General features: G+C 45.7%; 1 protein-coding gene across 3 annotated transcripts in view; it reads right to left on the reverse strand.

The window, feature by feature from the left end:
* LOC144797807 (dipeptidase 2-like) overlaps nt 1–22,142 on the reverse strand; it is a 516,642-nt gene that overhangs the window by 91,255 nt on the left and 403,245 nt on the right. For all 3 annotated transcript variants that reach the window (XM_078668595.1, XM_078668596.1, XM_078668597.1), the window contains exons 4-5: nt 10,357–10,486; nt 6,307–6,448 (exon numbers count right to left, since the gene is read on the reverse strand). In XM_078668595.1, coding sequence (XP_078524721.1) covers nt 6,307–6,448; nt 10,357–10,486 — 272 coding nt within the window. The remainder of the gene's footprint in view (nt 1–6,306; nt 6,449–10,356; nt 10,487–22,142) is intronic.

Consider the following 22,142-nt stretch of genomic DNA (forward strand, 5'->3'; position numbering starts at 1 on the left):
AACCTTCTGGGACCTACTATAGGAGGTTCCACAAGGGAGACAGTGCTTGCTAGCAGCCAATGTTATGCAATGTGTAACACTCTACTCCCAGCTCATACTGGCAGCAAACCTAAAGCCTCTACCTAAGAGGTATCACATTTGAATTCCTAAAAGTTTACGGGTGGAGGTAGAAAATATAATGTGCTGATTTTCATGGAGCATTACCTGTTGAGGCACAATTTCTAGATGGAAGGGGCTGACAGGAAAATCAGATCTGCTAGAAAGTATTTTACCACATGTGGGCAATGCTGAGAGCCTCTGTTAGTGGGAGAAAGTTTACCATTCTCTGAATGTACGGCTGACTCTGGATTCTGTCTTTGCAGCCCTGGAGATGAGCTTGATTTACCACATCTCTACAATGTGTGGTGGTAGTTTATCTAATGAATTCGGTGCATCTCAAGAACAGGAACCCAATAAAAGATCAACAGTTCTCCATAAGAAATGACAGCCTAAAACAAGGAGCTAGAGTACAGAGTTTTGAAGGACACAAAGCAGGATAACTAGAAAGTTGTGATTTGCAAATCAATAACATTGTGGAACAGCGGGAAAGGAAACTCAGAAATGGATGGAAAAGGTCTCAGAACAGTCAGGGATGGAAACTTACTCAGTGTGACAGTGAGCTGGAAGTAGTGGATACAGTAATAAAGGTGCTATGAACTTAAGCTGGTTGGGAACATGGTATGTGTGGTCAAACCAGGCCAATTTATAAGAAAACAGATACAATTTGTGGCAGGGGGCTTGGCCCATATGGTCCTTAGCAAAGTACGTAACAGCCCAGAGAAGACCAACCCAGTCTCAAACACTGCACTAGAACTACTTTAATGTGTACTAGTTCTAGGACACCCCCGTGCCGCACGGCCACCAGCTGCTGCGTGTGCCCCCTTGCCGGTCTGTCTCGCTGCCGCCGCGTGACCACGCCCCCTGCCGCCGAGCAGCATGGTCCGTGATCGCCTGACTTGCCCCTGTTGTTTTTGCTGTTTTTGGTATTGTTTTGTCTTTCTAGATTGCCTGTTTTTTATCTTAGTTCTTGTAATTTCCTTCCTGTTTTGCCTGTTGTCCTGCTGCCCTTCGTCCCCGCTTCCCGCCACCGCCGCTAACCCCGCCCCTTTCTTCCTTCTGTACCCTCCCCGCTCCCGCCACCCAGCTGCTCCGCCCTCCCGCGCACTTGGCCATATATGGCGACCGTGCGACGCAGGTGAGTGTGACCTAGTTCTAGGACACCCCCGCGCCACATGGCCACCAGCTGCTGCGTGTGCCCCCTTGCCGGTCTGTCTCGCTGCCGCCGCGTGACCACGCCCCCTGCCGCCGAGCAGCGTGGTCCGTGATCGCCTGACTTGCCCCTGTTGTTTTTGCTGTTTTTGGTATTGTTTTGTCTTTCTAGATTGCCTGTTTTTTATCTTAGTTCTTGTAATTTCCTTCCTGTTTTGCCTGTTGTCCTGCTGCCCTTCGTCCCCCCTCCCCGCTTCCCGCCACCGCCGCTAACCCCGCCCCTTTCTTCCTTCTGTACCCTCCCCGCTCCCGCCTCCCAGCTGCTCCGCCCCCCCGCGCACTTGGCCATATATGGCGACCGTGCGACGCAGGTGAGTGTGACCTAGTTCTAGGACACCCCCGCGCCGCACGGCCACCAGCTGCTGCGGGTGCCCCCTTGCCGGTCTGTCTCGCTGCCGCCGCGTGACCACGCCCCCTGCCGCCGAGCAGCGTGGTCCGTGATCGCCTGACTTGCCCCTGTTGTTTTTGCTGTTTTTGGTATTGTTTTGTCTTTCTAGATTGCCTGTTTTTTATCTTAGTTCTTGTAATTTCCTTCCTGTTTTGCCTGTTGTCCTGCTGCGCTTCGTCCCCCCTCCCCGCTTCCCGCCACCGCCGCTAACCCCGCCCCTTTCTTCCTTCTGTACCCTCCCCACTCCCGCCTCCCAGCTGCTCCGCCCGCCCGCGCACTTCGCCATATATGGCGACCGTGCGAACGCGCAGCGGTCACGCGCAGCGGGCGCGCCGATTGTGCGCCTATTGTGCGCCGAAGGCGCGCCAAAGGTAAGCCCGTCTGCGCCCGTCCGCGACTGGACCGCGCCCAGGGCCAGGACCCCTGGCCCCCACCGACGGAAGCCGACCCGACGAACCTACAACGCCGCCGAACTCATCGCACTCAACACCGGCGCCATCCCGGGATGCCACCGAGCCACCCCGAAGCACACCCACGGACCCTTCAGCTGCCGCGCCTGCAAATTCACCTGCATCCGGACCCACCCTGCACCAGCACCCGCCAAGCCGAACACCAACAGCAACCACCTCACGTGCATCCTGCTCAACACCCGCTCCGTCCACAGACACGCCGTCGAACTCTGGAACCTCCTCGACACCACCGCCCCGGACATCGCCTTCCTCACGGAGACCTGGATGAACGCCTCCTCAGCACCCGACATCGCCATCGCCGTCCCAGAGGGCTACAAGATCACCCGGAGGGACCGCACCGCCAACCAGATGGGAGGAGGCATCGCCATCATCCACAGGGACACCATCCGCGTCACGACCAACACCGACGACACCCTAACCACCGCCGAACACCTGCACTTCCAGATCCACACCGACCCGAAGACCACCCTCAGAGGCACTCTCATCTACCGACCCCCGGGACCACGCACACGATTCAGCGAGGACATCGCCGACTTCATCAGCCCGCATGCCCTCCCCTCCGCCGACTACATCCTCCTGGGAGACATCAACTTCCACCTGGAGAACAACAGCGACCGTAACACCACCACCCTGCTTGACAACCTCGCCAACCTCGGACTCAAGCAGCTGGTGGCCACCCCCACCCACCTCGCCGGACACACACTCGACGCCGTCTTCTCATCCAGCAAAGACATCGCCTTCACCCACGCAACAGGACTCCACTGGACGGACCACAGCTGCGTCCACTTCACCTTCAAAAGAACGACGACCCACCACCACCAGCAACAGGTTGCCCGAAGAAGCTGGAACAAGATCACAGCTGACCAGCTCACCGCCTCCCTGAGCCAGCACCCTCCGGCCGGCTCAGCGAACCCAAGCCAGGCCGCCGACAACCTCACGAAGTGGATCAGCAACTGCGCGGACGAACTCGCCCCTCTGAGGACCCCGCCCAGCAGACCCGGCAGCAGAAAAGCCCCATGGTTCACCGACGAACTCAAGAGCTCCAAGAAGAACTGCCGAGCCCTCGAGAAAGTATAGAGAAGGGAACCAACTTTGGACAACATGACCACCCTCAAGCTCGCCACCCGGGAACACCACCAACTGATCCGCGCCACCAAGAAAAATGCATACAAGGACCGGCTGGACAACAACGCACACAACTGCAAGGAACTCTTCAACATCGTGAAAGAGCTCTCCAACCCCAACGCCGGAAACAACGACATCACCCCATCACAAGACCTCTGCAACTCCCTCGCCTCCTACTTCCACAACAAGATCGCGGACATACACAACAGCTTCAGCATCCAACCGACGCACGCCACAGCCGCAGCTACGCCACCCACCGCCACCCTCCGCGCCTGGACTCCAATCAGCACCGAAGACACCGTCCGCACAATGAACTCCGTCCATTCCGGATCGCCGACCGACCCCTGCCCTCACCACGTCTTCAACAAGGCCGACGTTGTCATCGCACCCCACCTGCGGGACATTATCAACACCTCCTTCGACACCGCCACCTTCCCTGAGAGCTGGAAGCACGCCGAACTCAGCGCTCTACTCAAGAAACCTAAAGCGGACCCCACCGAACTCAAGAATTACCGTCCCATCTCACTCCTCCCGTTCCCGGCCAAAGTCATCGAAAAGACCGTCAACAAACAGCTGCCCGCCTTCCTCGAGACAAATGGATCCCTCGACCCCTCACAGTCTGGCTTCCGTGCCAACCACAGCACCGAGACCGCCCTCATCGCCGCCACCGATGACATCCGAACCCTGATGGACAACGGAGAAACAGCGGCCCTCATCCTCCTCGACCTCTCTGCGGCATTCAACACTGTCTGCCACCGCACCCTAGTGCAACGCCTCGGCAACATCGGAATCCAGGAGAAGGCACTGGAATGGATCACCTCCTTCCTCAACGGAAAAACACAGAGAGTCCACCTACCACCGTACAAGTCAGAGGCCACCGAAGTCATCTGCGGCGTCCCTCAAGGATCCTCGTTGAGTCCCACCCTCTTCAACGTCTACATGAGCCCCCTCGCGGCCATCGCACGCCAACACAACCTCAACATAATCTCCTACGCCGACGACACCCAGCTGATCCTCTCCCTGACCAACGACCCCGCCGCCGCCAGAGCCAACCTGCACGAAGGGATGAGAGATGTAGCCGAGTGGATGACGACCAGCCGCCTGAAACTGAACTCAGACAAGACGGAGGTCCTCATCCTGGGCTCCTCGCCCTCCGCCTGGGACGACTCCTGGTGGCCCCCCGCCCTGGGCACCGCACCCAAACCGACGGACCACGCACGCAACCTGGGCTTCATCCTGGACTCCTCCCTCTCCATGACCAGACAAGTCAACGCCGTCTCCTCGTCGTGCTTCAACATCCTGCGCATGCTACGGAAGATCTTCTGGTGGATCCCCACCGAGACCAGGAAGACTGTCACCCAGGCCCTCGTCACCAGCCGACTGGACTACGGCAACGCCCTCTACGCCGGAACCACCGCCAAGCTCCAGAAGAGACTCCAGCGGATCCAGAACGCCTCAGCCAGACTCATCCTCGACATCCCACGAAACAGCCACATCTCCGGACATCTGAGAGACCTGCACTGGCTCCCCGTCAACAAAAGAATCACCTTCCGTCTCCTCACCCACGCACACAAAGCCCTACACGACCAAGGCCCGATCTACCTCAACAACCGAATCAACTTCTACGCTCCCAAGCGCAACCTCAGATCAACCAGCCACGCCCTCGCCGCCGTCCCCCGCATCCGAAGAGCGACAACAGGAGGAAGGTCCTTCTCCTACCTGGCCGCCAAGACCTGGAACTCCCTCCCGACCGGCCTGCGCCTGACCCAAAACCACCTCTCCTTCAGGAAGAAGCTCAAGACCTGGCTGTTCGAGCAGTAACGGCACCCCCCCCCCTCCTAGCGCCTTGAGACCCTACGGGTGAGTAGTGCGCTTTATAAATGTCTTGATTGATTGATTGATTGATTATTACTTTTGATCATATCAAAAGTGCACAAGTCCACTCACTTGGTGAGTGGTACCCATCAACAAATGAGAGATAACATCACCATATCCAACTCAGATACTCATTACATTATTGGTACTTAACAACCCTGAGGCTCACCCACCCATAGCCCCATCCATAAACAGCAAGCAGAAGATTCAAGTTCTTCACCAAACTAGATTCTTCATGTTAATTGTGTACCAGCCTACCACCTAATACCCCGTAAGGCATCCAAAGACATAGACCACATCCACACAAGAAGGGTGACATATTCTGAAACTGGTCCCAGGATGCTTGTTTCCAGTCCAGGAAGGACCTGGCCTGGCAGTTCAGTCTGGACTGTTCCCATGAGGCACAGGATCAAGACTGATTTGCATATGGCTGGGTCCAACCTGGGTTGGCGTAGTGGACAAAAGATCGATGGATTTTGACTGGGGGAGAATGTTTGCATTGTCAGCATTCCATCCATCGTTTGTTTGCTGTAACACTTTTCACCTTAAGTGGGATGGGTATGCCCAGATGTCCATCCCTTGCCCACTGTGGCACTGGATTCAAGCTACCCTGGCTGAAGAAGGGTGCAATACCCGGAAACCGGTCCCAGGATTTGCATATTGCTGGGTCCAACCTGGGGTGGGGTAGTGGGCAAAAGAACGATGGATTTAACCCAGATCTTTTGACTGGGGGAGATTATTTGCATTGTCAGCATTCCGTCCATCATTTGTTTGCTGTAACAACATCCACACGTGGCTGTACTTAACAAGATCCCCCATCCCGCTCCTTACCACCAAATTGTTTCTTGCATGGATCTCCATGGGCAATCAGTAACATTCTAAATCATTTAATCATTCGTGGCTCTAGATGAGGGTAAACAGCATACCTAAATCTGCTCACGAGGCCACATAAGTGAATGCTACACTGTAAAAAAACATATTACATAATATATTCTAATATAAATGGCTGTTACACAATTTAAAGTGATTTGTCCACTTCTACAGCCCACTCAAACCCTGTTGACTATGCCATCAAGACTGCAGTAAACGTATTTCCATTTTCTCCATCAGAATTGGAAGGAAGAGATGCATGTAATTTACCAGGGCGTATTACAGGTGTGTGTTAAGGACATATACCGAACACCCAGATCATAATACATCCGAAGGGTTGCTAGACTGCTGTCAATGGAATGTCCTCCCTCGATGCCAATCAGACATGCTATTTTCCTGCTATTGTCAATACCTGTTTTTGAAACACAGAACAACAAAGATTATAACTGTAGAGTCAAAAGCAAACTAATCATGAAGTATGGCTCAAGTACATTTTTAAACTAAGTATGTTTGATAATTAAAACATTCAAAACTGGTTCAGAAAAAAGTCATTATCTGTCCTTATTGGGAGTAGTTAATGTTCCCCAATGAATACTGAAAATGTGTGTGTCATCTTTGCAAAGTTTTCATAGGAAGAGCTTCTTAGTTTGTTAATATCTTTTGTGGTGTTTGAAGAATTTGGACAACACTCATGTTTATTCACCTAAGCTCCGTCATGGAAAGTCCTAAAATGTGGATTTCCTATCTAAACTACCTTAGGAAACCTTCTCTCTGAAACAGAAAAAATTGTTGAATGGAATTACACCAAATTTGGCAAACAGAAATGTACTCAGAAATTGTGATTTTGTGATCTGGAGTACATCCGTTCAGATGTTTTTGAGAAATTAGCATGTAAAGTGGGACTTGGATTGTGCACAAAGGGGTTAATCTCACAGGAGCTTGGCCACCGCAGAGGGGTTGGGTTCAGGGCATGGCTGGAGTCATCTGTTTTCATTAGTTAGGTAATTTAACATCTCATGAGTGAAGTAATATGCAAGGTCATACGCAGTGCATTATAGGGGCCCACATTATTATTCATTCACTAAACTATAACTGGTGAAATTCACTGGGTTTTTGTTTATTAAACACAAGTTAGCTCATTTCAATACCTAACTGTAACATCACGTTAACCTTTATTTCTTTTCACTGAAAGTCAGGTTTTATGTTTAAGATCTTATTTCCATACATATGTGACTTTAACCTTTGTTTTTCTCAGTGAAAAAAATATATATATTTATTTTCCAGTAGTTTCAAAGCTTGTATTTTATAGAAAGTAAGTATTCACCATTATTTCTGGTAGTTTACAGTGCTGGATTTATTTGCAGGAAATTGAGCCTCTCAACCAAATAAAAAAGTAAATGGACCTTTAACACAGTATTTTGTCTTTCTTTCAGTACTGGTAAAATGAATATGATTTCACAATATGGGGAGCAGACCCTGTGGTTTGCCTCGGTGTGCACGGCCAAAGGTCATGCACAGTGTAGTATTGCCTGCTCTCAGGGGTTGACGCAGAGACTTGCCATAGGGACACAGATGAAGGTCTGTAATATTTTTGCTTGGACCTATAACACTGGAAGTGGCTTTTATTTGGCAGTATAACTAACATCAGTAGGCTGTAAAGTAATGTTAGAACATTATGTCCTCATTGGGTTGAATGTCCTAATAGAGTTATAGCCAAAGGTGGCTGACTATTCCAGCAAACAGAGGCCCATTCCCTTGTTATATGCCTTTGCCTTTAGCCTGGGCCTATAACACTAATGTGGACCTTTAATGGCTACTATAGCCTTCTATAGTGGGCTGTAAGGCTAAATTAACATTAAGGGTAAGACATAATTTGTCCCATCTTTTAACAGCTGTAGAAGATGTAGAAGGCCCCTCTTCTTCATCATGATACAGTTTTGCTATGTTGATCAATGATCTGATGGGAATGCAGTGCTCCAAGGTGTTTAAGCATTCTGGAAGGCCTGAAAGATTATTTTTTTTTCGGTCCCACGGTTAAAGTACTCCTTGCATGAAATCATAATGTTGGCAGATTACATCCGGCCTCTCACAGGTGAAGCTTCAGAGGATTACCTTTTTTAACCTTCCATTCACTTTTGCAGCACCACAACAGCTGAGTCCTGAGAAATAATCAGTGGTGTGGCAGTTTTTAAAACGTCCATCGGGCCCAAAAAATAGGCGCACAAATTACATGCTATTTGTGCACCATGGTGCTGCATAGAGGAAAGGGCAAAGGAGTGGGCAAATCCCCATAGCAACTAGTGGGATGAAGAAGCATCTGACGGCTATGCATCCTAACAGCATAGCTCGTATTGTGATGCAGAGGACTCAAGAAGATGAAGGGCAACTGACTGCTCCACAGAAGTTCTGTGTCAACAATGGGAGGAAAGGTTAGAGAAGATTCAACATTTTTAGATCTGCTACAGGCTCTGTCTCAAAGTAGTAGTCTGTGAGGAAAATAATACAATTATGTTTTCAAAGGCCTTGGAAGACTTTCTCCACACACAACACAGACTTGTGGAAAGAGCAATAGAACTACAAAAAGTAAAACATATAGTTTAAAAAGACCTGAAAAAATAAAATGTAGTTCTAATCATTAAAAGCTTTATAAAGTCGAACAAAAAACTGTGAACTACCCAAAATTTAAAAAATTAAAGTATTCATCCAATCTCTTCGGCACACAACCCAAGAATGTGTGTAGATTAGAGTTAGGTTGAATTAGAAGGCCATGTCAGCAGTAGTTAGCCACAAAGCCTGACCAGTTGCCAAGCTTCATTGCTAATCCCCTGCTGCACACCAGTGTTGGCCAGATTTGGCTCAAATATAATTTTATAAAACTGAAATTCCCTGAAAAATCAAAGGTTAACATGTTGTTATAGTTGGGTATGGTAACAAGTTCATTAGAAAAAGCCTAGGGTCTCATTACGATGCTGGTAGAGCATCCGACCAGCAATGCTGTGGGAGTGGAACCACCGGCTAGTAGTCGACGGTTCCACCACTGTAATCCAGGGTCGACCATCATCATGGCGGTCGGAAATATCCCATTTTCAATTGCAGCTTGTTCTACGGCCCGGAAAAGGGCTGCTGCACAAGCTGCAGTTGAAAAAGGCATATTTTCAAAGATCCATGCGATGTGTGCCAGGCACCAGGTGGTGCCTGGGACACAGTGAATAGATGTATGGGGGAGGGGTGCCACATGTGCCCCTAATCCCCATAGTGTAGGCCTAGGGGGGACGTGGACCCTAAAGTCTCTTTCCAACTGACATTCATGGCGGTTTGACCCCCAAGAAAAGGCAGAGGGAAACTGCCATTGTAATCCCTATGGCAATGTCTGAGAAGACACCGCCCTATTGTAGGGATTACGGTCCCACCCCTGCCCCGACGGGCTCCTGGAGCCCATCGGGAAAGCAGCGGTCGGTCTCTCAACCCAATGCTGTTGACTGCCGGATCAGAATCCGGCGTTCGGACCGATACTGTAGATGTTGGTGTGCTCGCCACTGATGGCCTGTCTGTGGTTGACCCACCGACATAGAGGAATAAGGCCCTTAGAAATTCACAAAAACAATTACGCTCGAGGTGACAGCAAGCTAGGTGTTGAAATAATATTAAAAAAAAAATTTAAAGCCGAAAAAAACACTTCTATTTATTAGCTATAGTATACCTGAGCGAACTATCACCTGTGTTCTACACTGCCGTACACTGCTTATGACCTCACATATGACATCACTCATGATATGTTAAATGATGTAATTCATGACATTGACAACTGATAGACCTGTTTCCTTCCAACATGTTTGAACTCTTGTGGATTTGAAAGCAACACCTGTTTATGTATACATAAAATCACATGCATTGCCAATTTTGGCCTTGTCAATGCTTGTTTTATTCTGTCATTTTTGCAAAACCTAATTATTGAGGAAACTGCTGGGCCTTTATTAGTCTAATTAAAAAAAATATAGCCTAAAAGCAAAAATATTTTGGGCTCTCAAAAAGCACACATTGCCATAGTGGTCGCTGGCACTTAGGAAAACTACTTTCGGCGCTGATGTGTTCATTGTGAAGGGCCAGAAAGCCGTCACCGACAGTGAAGTTAGCCAATGAATAAAGTGGGCTGGGCCCATGATGTGTGTTGTACTGGGCGGGAAAAAAGTTAAAATGGCACAGTAACAGAATCAGTTCCTGAAGAGGGCTGGCTAAAGACCCTATACATAAGTATATTATACATATCATGTTTGGAAAATCATAAGGTTTTGGCTAACATCAGACCTTAAAATGTCTTACCGACTGACGAGGTTACAAGTTCAAACTCTTCATACTCTTTACACATGCGCTTGATGATGTCGATCTGTTCCAGTGTCAGGCGCACGGCATCTTTGTTCTGAGCATTGCAGAGCACATAAGCTGACCAGAACTGTAAAGTAAAATGTAATCTGTTCAGTATGAACATATTTGTTATTATTATTAGACAGGGATTTACAGACAGCGGTCCTCGTGATTAACATCTAGAAATGCAGGACATGGTGTGTGATATAAAGTGAGCTGTTTAGGTTTGTCTTGACATTCAGAAAAAAAACAGGTCTGGAAAAATGATGTGTGGAGCTGGGTCAAGCTCTGTCTCCATATACAATATTTAGCATTAAAAAAAGGACTTTGTAAAGTATGGGTCTGTGCCCAAGAAGGATCACCAAGGAGGCAGGAGGTTGTAGGAAGAGTATTTATTTATTTATAGACATAGGTGAGAGAGCGCCGGGCTTCCGACGTTCTCCGATGCACATATCCCGCCGCGCATCGCAGTCGCCGCCAATATGGCGGCCGAGCGCGCTACGTCATCCCGTAGCGCGCATAAGCTAGAGCGCGACTCTACAGACTTTTCTTTTCTCTCCATTTGTTTTTTATCCAAGAACTTTTTTTAGTCCAAAATGGAGTGATCGAGCAAAGGAGGTCTTAAAATGAGAAGTAGGCTATTTGAGAAACCCAGAGCACACAGAAGCAGAGGTCTCAAGGTTCTTACTTCGATGTAGGAGTTTTTCATCCAGTTCAAGGGATTTTATGTAGTCTTGCTATTTTAATGTGGCACTGGAGTAGAAGTATCAGAATTCAAAGAGTATGCTTGTACTGGGTGTGCTGCTCATGCATGACCCTGGAAGACCTCAGAGCTCTTCTTTCATGCTGCTTATAACCACAATGGCCCTTTCGCTGAAACAAGGATATACGTCTAACTGCTGCAAATAATCAATTCAAGACATTTTCTGTTATTATGTCCTTGTTACGGATAGTCAAAAGGAGAGCAACAGACATTGTGCAGTCTGGCCACAGGTTGAAGGTGCTGTAGTAGCTCAATGATCTCTGTAGGCATAACCTCTTCTACTGGAAAACATTAAGGTGGATACAGGATTCGAAATTAAATTACTCGCTATTCTTGCAACACAAGAGCACCAAGGGAACAATTCAATTCCCTGACCTTCCAAAAGACCTGCCTGGGTCACCAGACGCTAGAAGGAAGTGGAGGTATGGCAGATTTGGAGAAGCCCGCTACTTCCCCTCTCATGGGTCTCTGCAGACCAGAGGGAGGCAAGGGGATGAGGGTGGTCCTGACTGCTGAGGATCTGGGTAGACATTTGTCTAAGTGACTCACTGTCATCATCAAAAATCCTCTTGTTTGGGTTCTAAGAAATAATCCATGCAGGAACAACAAATGTACGTCAAAGCAAACAGTGCAATTTATTAAAGGAAACTCAAATTCATGATTTAGACATCGAGTTAAAATCTCGGCAAATATAGAATCAGGCAAAATGATTAATCCAAACATTAATTTTAAAATTAAAAGAAATTCGTTGATCATCCTAATTTGACTGCTTCTCTCAGAAAGACGGGGATAGGAACTAGATGTACTTAGTGGATAGTACTTGTAAAAGCAGTAAAGCAGGTCTATCTTGGACACACCTAAAAGTGGAACAATTGATTTGCGTTAGACTTGGCATCCTTGGTGTGATTTTCCCTGCCTTTTTTGCCCTATGACGACCTATTTTGCTGACTTCATTTCTGCTGTCTTTAGGATTCTGGGCACTTTACCACTGCTAACCAGTTCTGAGGAGCATATGCTATGTACTTAAAACATGGTAACATTGGCTTATCCACACTTAGCATATTTAATTTACCTATACGTCCCTAGTAAAGTGTACTACATTTGCCTAGGGCCTGTAAATTAAATGCTACTAGTGGTCCTGCAGCACTGATTGTTCCACCCACTCAGTAGCCCTTTAAACATGGCTCAGGCCTGCCATTGCAGAGCCTATAGGTGTAGTTTAAACTGTCATTTCAACCTGGCAAACTAACCCACTTGCCTGGCGTAAAACCTTCCCTTTGATTACATATAAGTCAACCCTAAGGTAGGATCTAGACAGCCCTATGGAAGAGGGTTCAACGTATTCAAAAGGTAGGAAATGTACCTTTTATTTTTACATGTCCTGGTGGTGAAAATCTGCTAAATTAATTTTTCACCACTGCAAGGCCCATCTCTCCCATAGGTTAAAATGGGTAATTTCCCATTGGGAGAGAATAGGAAATTGGGATTTGGTGTCTTTGGACTCACAATTTAAAAACACATCTTTTAGTAAAGTTGGATTCTAAATTATAGGTATGAAAATGCCACTTTTAGAAAGTTGGATTTGTCTCATTCTGTGCCTCTACCTGTCTCTGAATGGACGTCTGGGTTAGGGTGACAGTTGGCTTTGTGCATTCCCTCTAGACAGTCACACAAAGGAAACTGGGGTGTGACATTTGCATCCTGATGGCCCATCACTAGGTTGATGAGTTTTCCTGAGGTAGATTTGGAGGGAGGAGCTGACACTTGCACCTGAATAGAGCTGTGTGTGCCCCCACGCAAAGAGCTCCAAACGCCCCTGTAGTGTGTTTGGAGTCAGGGAAGGGAGGACAGGGACCTTGAGAGGTTCAACGGCCTCTGTGATATCTACCAAACTTCAAAGGCACATTTGAGTATAAGTACTGGACCCCTGACACCACCAAAGTAGTTAATTTTTGGATCTTGAGGAGACTCTGCCAGGAATAGGACCTGCACTGCTAGAGGGACTGCTGTTTTGCTACTTGCTTTGCTGTGTTGGCCTGCCGCCTGCCGATTGCTGTGCTGCCAGAAGAGACTGTCACTTTGCAACTTGATCTTTTGCTGCCTGCTAACTCTGGCAGTGAGGGAGAATTGAAACTGCCCTCTACAACCTTTCTTTTACCCCAAGAACTCCAAGGGCTTGTTGACTTGCCCCTATTCATGAAGTTTCAGGGCCATAAAAGATTTCATCAACATTTACGCTGCATCAATCAGCGTTTCTCCGAGGGCAGCACTCCCTGACTGGTCTACCAGTGGAGCGCGGCCCTCCTAATATCAAGAACCGTGCTCAAAATCTTCTGGATCTGCAGTGGCACTCGATGCTCCGTTGTCCTCCAGATGCTGCACTCTACTCTCGGGTGGTGGCAGAGTGCTGGCAAAAGAAGCAGTACCTACACCCGAGCGCAGTAGCCTCTCCCCTAACCGTTGCCAGGGCAACAAAGACTACTGAGAACTGCAACATCACCACCACTGCCCCAGCCGCTGTCAATTGAACAGGGAGACTCGCAGTGACCACATCGCCACTGCGAGAGCGCCGTACTGGAGGTCATCCCTGCTGCCTCATGTAAAGGTACCTTTTGTGTGCAAAACAGCTAGTGACATTTCCCAGCTCCTACACCTTCTGTGAAAGTGCTTTTTTACTTGCAACCAGACCCGAGTGGTCCCTGTAGCCTTGCTGCACTCCTCACAGACCCCTGTTTAGAACACATCCCGATTTCCTAAAAATACTGTGCACAGATCTTTCTACTGTTGAGAGCATTACCAAACGCCCAGCGGGACCGTAAATACCTTAACAGAAGCCATTACAAACGTAGCAGCAGTGGGAAAATGTGCCCAGCACATTAACCTTCCCACAAATGTGGTCAGTAAGAAGAACAGTATGTAAAGTGTGCTACCACAGACAGCACCCCTGCTGCAAAGAGGTGCACTTAGGTACACCGCCAAAGCAGTAACTTGTACAACATCCAACAAATATCCGTAGCACTAAACAATGACAGCAAATCCAATCAATGCCTAAAATATTGGTTTAGAGGATTGATTTATTGACAACAATATCATGATTTTAAAATGTAGCAAATAATATCTTTACAGCAAACATGTAATTCAGTAGTAGCCAAAGTGGCAAGCATATGAGTGGAACATATCTAGTGTAATCACAAACACAGTTGTCCAGATATCAAATGCACAGCCAACACATGTTTTGTGTAGCCCAGGACTGTTAAAAATATAGGAATATACAAACATGTTGAAAAAAATCATAATGAATCAATTTATTGTAAATTATATAAGCTTTATTTTTTGGAAAGCTACTGCACATAAGAATGACATGTAATTCTTACCATAAAACGAACAACAAAAGATGTTTAACACATTGTGCATCAAACCGACCCCGATTGGTTATGAGGAAGACCATACCACCAAAATTGTGCAAAGAAAGTAGAAAAATCAGGATGACCACCTTAGTAAGTATTTAATAAACTAACAGTGGTTGGGAAAATAGGATATATCAACATAGAAAGACATTATTGCCTTAGTCCCAAGAAAAGGAAAGAAGACAGGCTCCCATAGAGAAATACAGTTTCAAATTGAGATATGCTGTCGCCAAGAAAAGATGAAGGATACAGTATATAAATGAAAAAGGGAATTTACTTAACTGACGCATAGCATACAATCTGCTTGCATGTGGTTAAAATGCATGAGTCCACGATAAAAAGTCATAAACCAAATTTTAAAGTACCAGAATGATCACAAGTGGGAAATGGATGGACAAAAATGTCCAGCAGAAAGTAGTGACAACTTACAATATAAAGTCAGATAAATATCTAGAACATAGACCATCATTGGTGAGGGATATGAAGTTGATTATAGGTCTGCAGGGATAAATATGTAGGATGCAACCTGTTTGTGGATGATGTACAAGAACCCACTTGATAAGGAGTGGTGTCTGTAATAGAAGCTCACAGGCTCTTCTAGAACTACAATAACCTACATACTTTAAAAAATGTATATGTTGTCAAGTACTTATTGGATTTTGTCGTTTTGGTCTTATTTTAATCAGATACATCTTCTCGATTTTTCTATTTGGTGTGGAGTCTTTTTGTGGTGTTTTCCCTGTGTTAATGTAATTAATGTGTTGCACAAATATAAATACTTTACAAATTGCCTCTTAAGTTAAGCCTGACTGTTGCACGCCAAGCCAACAGTGAGTGAGCACATGTTATTGTGGATCTGAATTACCCTGACTAGCATTGTGGTCCCTACTTGGATAGGGTGCAAACCGCTGCCTACTAGGGACCCAATTGTTAACAATTTGTCCTCAAAATGAGCATACAATCTACAAAAAATGCCTGTACTGAAATAGTCACACTTGCAAAGAGACAACCTTCCTCCTTTATGCCACCCCCTCAGCACTGGAAGCACACAATGTTACATGCTCAGCCTAAATCAGGTAAGGTGCCATGTACATTGTGTATATTACAGCCATTGTCAACATCCAACAGTGTCTTTGCGTTCTAATTGAAAGAGAACAGCTGGACAGTCGGGTAGGATGGTGTTGGAATTACCTAGAGATGGTGACGGTGTTTTAAGACACCAAGCATTACAATTTAAAATAATGGTTTTAGGTTTATGCTGGCAAGGGGCACGTTAATAATGCTGGGGGAGCAATGGCAGGACACCAGTTATGCAGTTATATTTTTTAAATATTTGAGTGTTGAGTGGCAGGGTACTGCTTAGGTTGGATTTGGAGGATTTGGGGGGGTTGCAGGACAACAAATATTTATATTTTCTTTTATATCAGGATAATTGGTCTACAGAATGGTGAGAGAAGGTGGCAGGATGCCAGATTTGATTTTTAATAGGATTTGTTATGGAGGGAGCATGGTAGTGGGTAATGGGGAGGTGGTGAGGGGGAATGAGCTCAGGGAGGTGAAATGTCTGCAGCATGGCTCCCTAAGAGTCATTTCCCAATGTACAATTGATCCATTTTATAATCTTGCTGTGGGTATTCATTGGGGTAGTAATATGCACATCATAAAATTGCTAACCAATGATTATCCACCTGTGGATTCCAAGGGATATCATACCCAACTCACTTGTTTATTTGATGTCACTTGGAACCATTGGTGCAAAATTGCCCGTTTATTACCAGTTATCCATCAATATTTCCATATTTTGGATATGGAATCTGAATGCAGGGGCATACCTTCATGCACTGATGATGGCAGGCAACCTTGAGGCTATGGCACAGACCACTGTGTGCAGCCATTTTGGCATCCAATGGCCGTTTCACCATATGGAATTGAACCTGAGATGGTTTCAATTTCTACACACTTTTAGCTGGAACCACTTTGAACCAACACAGTTTCAGGGCTTAGCTCTTGACAGCGCATCTGTACCTAAACCTTTTGCCATTAACCTCAAAAGAGCTTTCAGGAATACTACAGAGAGGGGCATGGACTTGTCTCACATCCCATGCTGGAGGACAGGAGCATTTTTTGTTTTGGGAGAAATTGTATGCTTCCACAGAAAAAGTGTTTCCTCTGCACACAGTTGGAATTATTTTGATGGTTTATCCAACTGCCTGAGCCTGCAGCAGTATGACTGCCTAGAGAAAGCTCATTTTTGCTCACGAAGCAGCAATTTCAGGGGCACACAAGTGGTACTGTAATGCTGTAAATGTGTCTTCGCTAAGTAGATCATTTCCAATGTTTGTTGGCAGTTCAGATCCCCTCAGTTTCCATTTTTAACTTCAGATTTCAGTTAAGTGTTTGAGAGCAGCATGGCATGCCCAGGTCTACACCAATCTACATGATTTTGTTAACCACTTCAGCGCTAATGACAAGGGTAACTCGTCATGGACTTTCCATTGATTTCAATGGAAAGTCAATGGAAGATCATCAGGTGCCTTAGCAGCCAAGTGGTTAAGCCTGCCTTGACAGTGCAGCTGTCACCAACCTTATGTGATCAAGAAAAAAGAGCTTTCAAAGTACTACTGAGACATGCTCTTAGGCCCCTCCTGCTTGTTGGTTTTACCAAGTTAAGTATTTGATTGGGCCGCATTTGTGTGCTTCCAATTAAATAAAGTGATTGTATTGCACGTTTTGCCTTGTTGCAAAGCTTATACTCAAAACACCAGGACTGAGTTGTATTAGTGGCAAGCCAATGAGCATAACGATAGGCCTGATCTGTTTTTATGAAATACCACCAAAAGGGCAGTAGGCCTGATTTATTTATTGTGAAAAGCATATTTTAAAGTCAATAGGCTTTTAAGAGTTGATTGTTATCACTCTAGGGTATCAGTCAAGAGTTTTGGTGTTGGACACCCATATCTGACAATAGATGTAGATGATTATAGATGTTCTCTGCAAGAATCCTCGTTTGGCCCTCTCATAAGAGAGATGGTGTTTTGATGTCAACTGTAATTTTGTATACTTTTCTAATGATATGACTCTAGGCCGCATGGTTGCCTTGTGGATAAGCATACATTCAAAACAGTAGGCCTGACTTGCTAATGGTTGCAAACTATATGCCTGATTGCTACATCGCAAAACGTTATCTCTGATGCCAACGGTCTGATCAGTGTATTATGAAAAGTTATGACAGAGGCAGTAAACCTTGCTCATTTATCGTGAAAAGTATTTGCTAAAGCCATTAGACTTTGAATAGTCTGTTATCAATTTATGCTGTAGGCAACAGACCAATATTTTGTTACATGTATTCTCAGTCATTTCAATAGTCTGCAGGGCTTTTGGCATTGGCCACAGATTCTGACAAACCCTGGGGTTTTCACTGTGATGATTCTTGTTATGCCCTACTGGGAGGGATTGTATATTTTTTGCAAAAGTAATTTGTAATTTTCTAACTGTATTGTCACAAGTGGATTTTGCCATTTACTGCAATGTTATTTTGTCGATGTATTTTATTGATTTAATATTGCATTACAAATCTAAAACTCTGGTTATAAGCAAGCTATTCTGTTAGTTTTGGTGTCTAAGTTAAGATAAAAATACACTCCATTTTTATAAATTGCTTTTGGATTTCTCTTGAGTTGTGTCAATTATCAATTATCCATGTTGGTACTCTGAAATGCTTAATACATGTTCCTCTAGTAAAGGCTGACTGCTCTTTGCCACTCTCCCAGGACTGACCGTGTTGGTCAACCCCAGGAGTACAATATTTTAAATGTGATGTTTCTTGTTAGGCCCTGCTTTGCGGGATTGTATATTGTTCTGCCAAGTGTAATTTTATACCTATTTGTAATTTGATAACTGTATGCATGATGATTGCCAGTTTATGGCACACTTCAGTTGGCATGTGTCATATAAATAGTGTCAAGTTAATTGCAAATGCTAGAAGCCTTATCAGTTCACTGGGAAAACTTATGTCAGATTCCCTATGTGTGATCTGTTCATAATGAAAGTTATGATAAAGCAACTAGCCCTTGCTTTCTTATTGTGAAAAGTATTTGTTGAAGACAATGGACTTTTAAGGATGAATTATTATTCCATGGTATTGAAGACTGTAGGCAGACATTTTGTTATACAGAATGTTGCAAACCGCCAGTGCTTAATTTGAACAAGTGATTTCTGGGCTCCTAATTGACAAAAAATTGCTATACCTGCCTCCCAAACCATTCTTATAGCTTTGTGGGTCTGAAATAGTCTAGTGGTTCATGGTTGTGTTTATACTGTCATTGGCAATGCTGGTAGGGGAAATGGGTGGTGCAAGGTGTAGTGGCCCCCTGACGTGGGCCCTGACACTTATTTATTTACAAATAAACACTACCGACTACAGTACTAAGCAAGGGTTTTGATGTTTGTGACACATCAGAACAAATCATAGGGACATAGGATGTACGCTATTGTAATACATAATAAGCCCAATTAGCAGGGAATGTACAATATTTAACTATCTTTTTGTACATATTTGTAACCTCATACCTGATGGTTGTCTTTTAGGTAAGATTATATTTGAAATCATAGATTTCGTTTGATTATAGGAAGTAGTCCATGATAAAGGTTATAGGCTAGATAGTTTATTATATAACCCTAAAATAAAGGCAATAGACTTGACATGTTGAATGTGAGAAGCATATGGTAAAGTTAATAGGCATTTATGATAGATTGTTATTACTCTGTATTAAAATCGATTGACTGGCATTTTGTAACATGGAATCTCACAAATTACAATTATAGACAAGTGTTAGTGGGTTGGTTATCCCCTATGGCAAACCATGGGTATAGAAGATGTGCACTGTCAGAATCCTTGTTGGCTATGGAGACAACTGGTGTAGGTCTTATTGGTTCACTAGGAAAGCGTATTTAAGATGTCTTAGGCTTGATCTGTTTATTGTTAAAAGTTATTAGAAAAACAGTAGGCCTGATTTAGTTACTATATAATGCAAATGTTGAAGCTAATAGGACTTTAAACATGGATTGCTTTTGTAGCATGTTAAAGAGTACAGTCTAGTATTTTGCTAAACAAAATTTCATAAAATCATTCTAGGGAAGGATTTTGGTGTTGATTATCCCCTCTTCCAAACCCTAGGTGGGTCTACAATTTGCAATGTAATATTTCTTGATAGAATCTATTTGGAAAGTCTGGCAGGCCTAGCTGTCTGCCTGAATCTTGCAATACAATTTTTTCTAAAAATATACACATTTTTTGAAAAATTCTGCGTCCTTTATAGCAAAGGGGGTTGGTGGCAGCTTCCTCCTGAACTCGTTTGTCCTAAGGGGATCCCACTTTGCACTACTTTTACTCCAATGCCATTTTAGTGATTGTGTATTTTATATGTGAAAGGGACATTTGACTGCTCAAGGGGGAACACTTAATCTGTGGCACTCGCGCTTACTGAGCGCTTTAGTCTTACCTCGAAGGAACGAAGGCCTGAGCTCGGTGACCTTTCCTACCCGCCCTGGTCTGACGCGGTAGCAGTACCGTTGCGCAGAGGGCGTGGTAGGTAGAGTCAGGCACTCCGGTTTTGAGGGTTAGCGCTCTAGTTGCAGGGGAAAATCCTGCTTAAATTCTGCTTGGATCGGCGGCGACGCTGCGAGCAAAGGGGGTTGGTAGCAGCTTCCTCCTGAACTCGTTTGGCCTAAGGTGATCCCACTTTGCACTGCTTTTACTCCAATGCAATTTTAGTGATTGTGTATTTTATATGTGAAGGGGACATTTGACTGCTCAAGGAGGAACACTTAGTCTGTGGCACTCGCACTTACTGGGCGCTTTAGTCTTACCTCGAAGGAACGAAGGCTAGAGCTCGGTGACCTGTCCTACCCGCCCTGGTCCGACACGTTAGCAGTACCGTTGCACCGAGGGCGTGGTAGGTAGAGTCAGGCACTTCCGGTTTTGAGGGTTAGCGCTCTAGTTGCAGGGGAGAATCCTGCTTAAATTCCACATGCCCCAGCGACCGCGCAGCGGACGCGCCGCTGGCGTGCCAAAGGCAAGCCCGTCTGCGCCCGTCCGCGCCCGGTCGGGGCCAGGGGCCGGGACCCCTGGAGGTGTTCAGGTTAGTCTTACCTACTCAAGGCATGAGTTGTGGGCTCTCCGCACTGGGACGTTGATTAAATGCAGACACAGTATGGACCCTAATGGGGGAGGCCGCACTAAGGACTGTAGTCACTGTGGGTTTTCTACTAGGCCCTTTGTTCGGATAGGAGGCACGAATAGGGAGCTCAGATGTGCTTTAATCAATAGCAGAGCTCTTAAAAAGCATAGTATGGAAATACATGACCTGCATACTGACAGGCAGATGGATATTCTTTTTATAACAGAAACCTGGTTGGATGAGGATTCGACCCCGGAAATACTGGAGGCTCTGCCCCCTGGTTATGGGATATGCAGACTGGATAGACCCTGCGGGAAGGGGGGAGGGATCGCTATGATCCACAAGGGCAATATCAAATGTACTTTGGAGCCAGTAATTATATCGGATAGTGAAGCCGGTGCCTTTTCTATAACAGTGTCAAATAATTATATAATTAAGGGCCTGTTAGTCTATAGACCGCCGGGTGGCAGTACTCAATTTTCTGTGAGCCTTATACAGAATTTACTGGCCCCCGCTATGCAATACGAGAAGTTCATTCTGTTGGGGGATTTGAACTTGCATTTTGAGGATGCCTCGAATGCTTCAGCCCAGGAGCTTTGATAGGATTTATTTACTCTGCAGTTAACATTAAAATCTGAGCTTCCCACACACCGGCTGGGACATCTTCTAGATTCTATCTTCGGTAATTGGGATGCTCTTAGAATTGATCCTCCTTTGCCTATGGTCTGGACGGACCATTTCTTGGTACCATTCCATATTGATTATAGCACAGCACTTCCTTTGGGAAATTGGGAGTCACTAATAACAGGCAGAGGAAATGGGCTTAGTTTTCTTCAGAAGACTTTTGTATCACCCTGGCTCAGGGTGGGCCCCCAGAAGGATTAGGCTCGATGATCGATGGCGCTTGTGAGGCTCTGGACCATCGTATTGAGCTCAGTCTAGACAAGACAGCTCCCTGGTCTAGCACAGGTCCCATGCGGCGAACTAAATCCGCTGAATGGTTTAATGCTGATTTAAGGGAGGGTAAGACTGTGTGTAAACGTCTGGAGAGAAGCTGGAGGAATGGTTACCTGCCAGCTATGGAAATGGTATATAAATCTGGCCTTAAGAGGTACCATGCCTTGATAAGGAAAACCCTCTCTGCCTACTATATTGAGCGGATTGACAAGGCAGACTGTTCCGCTAAAGAACTGTTTGTGGTATACAAAGAGCTATCCTCACTGGCCTCTATTGGGGAACAGGAGGCTGGTTCGGTGGAATCATGTAACCAGATAGCTAGTTTTTTTTCCAACAAAGTGAAGGATATTTACTCTACCTTCCCGAAGGAGGCTAGGGCTTGCTCCGGGAGCGAGGAGACATCTTTAAATGGTTTAATGGAAAAAGATTGCCTCAAGG

The sequence above is a fragment of the Lissotriton helveticus genome, chromosome 12 (assembly GCF_964261635.1).
Source record: "Lissotriton helveticus chromosome 12, aLisHel1.1, whole genome shotgun sequence".
In the NCBI taxonomy this organism is placed as follows: Eukaryota; Metazoa; Chordata; class Amphibia; order Caudata; family Salamandridae; genus Lissotriton; species Lissotriton helveticus.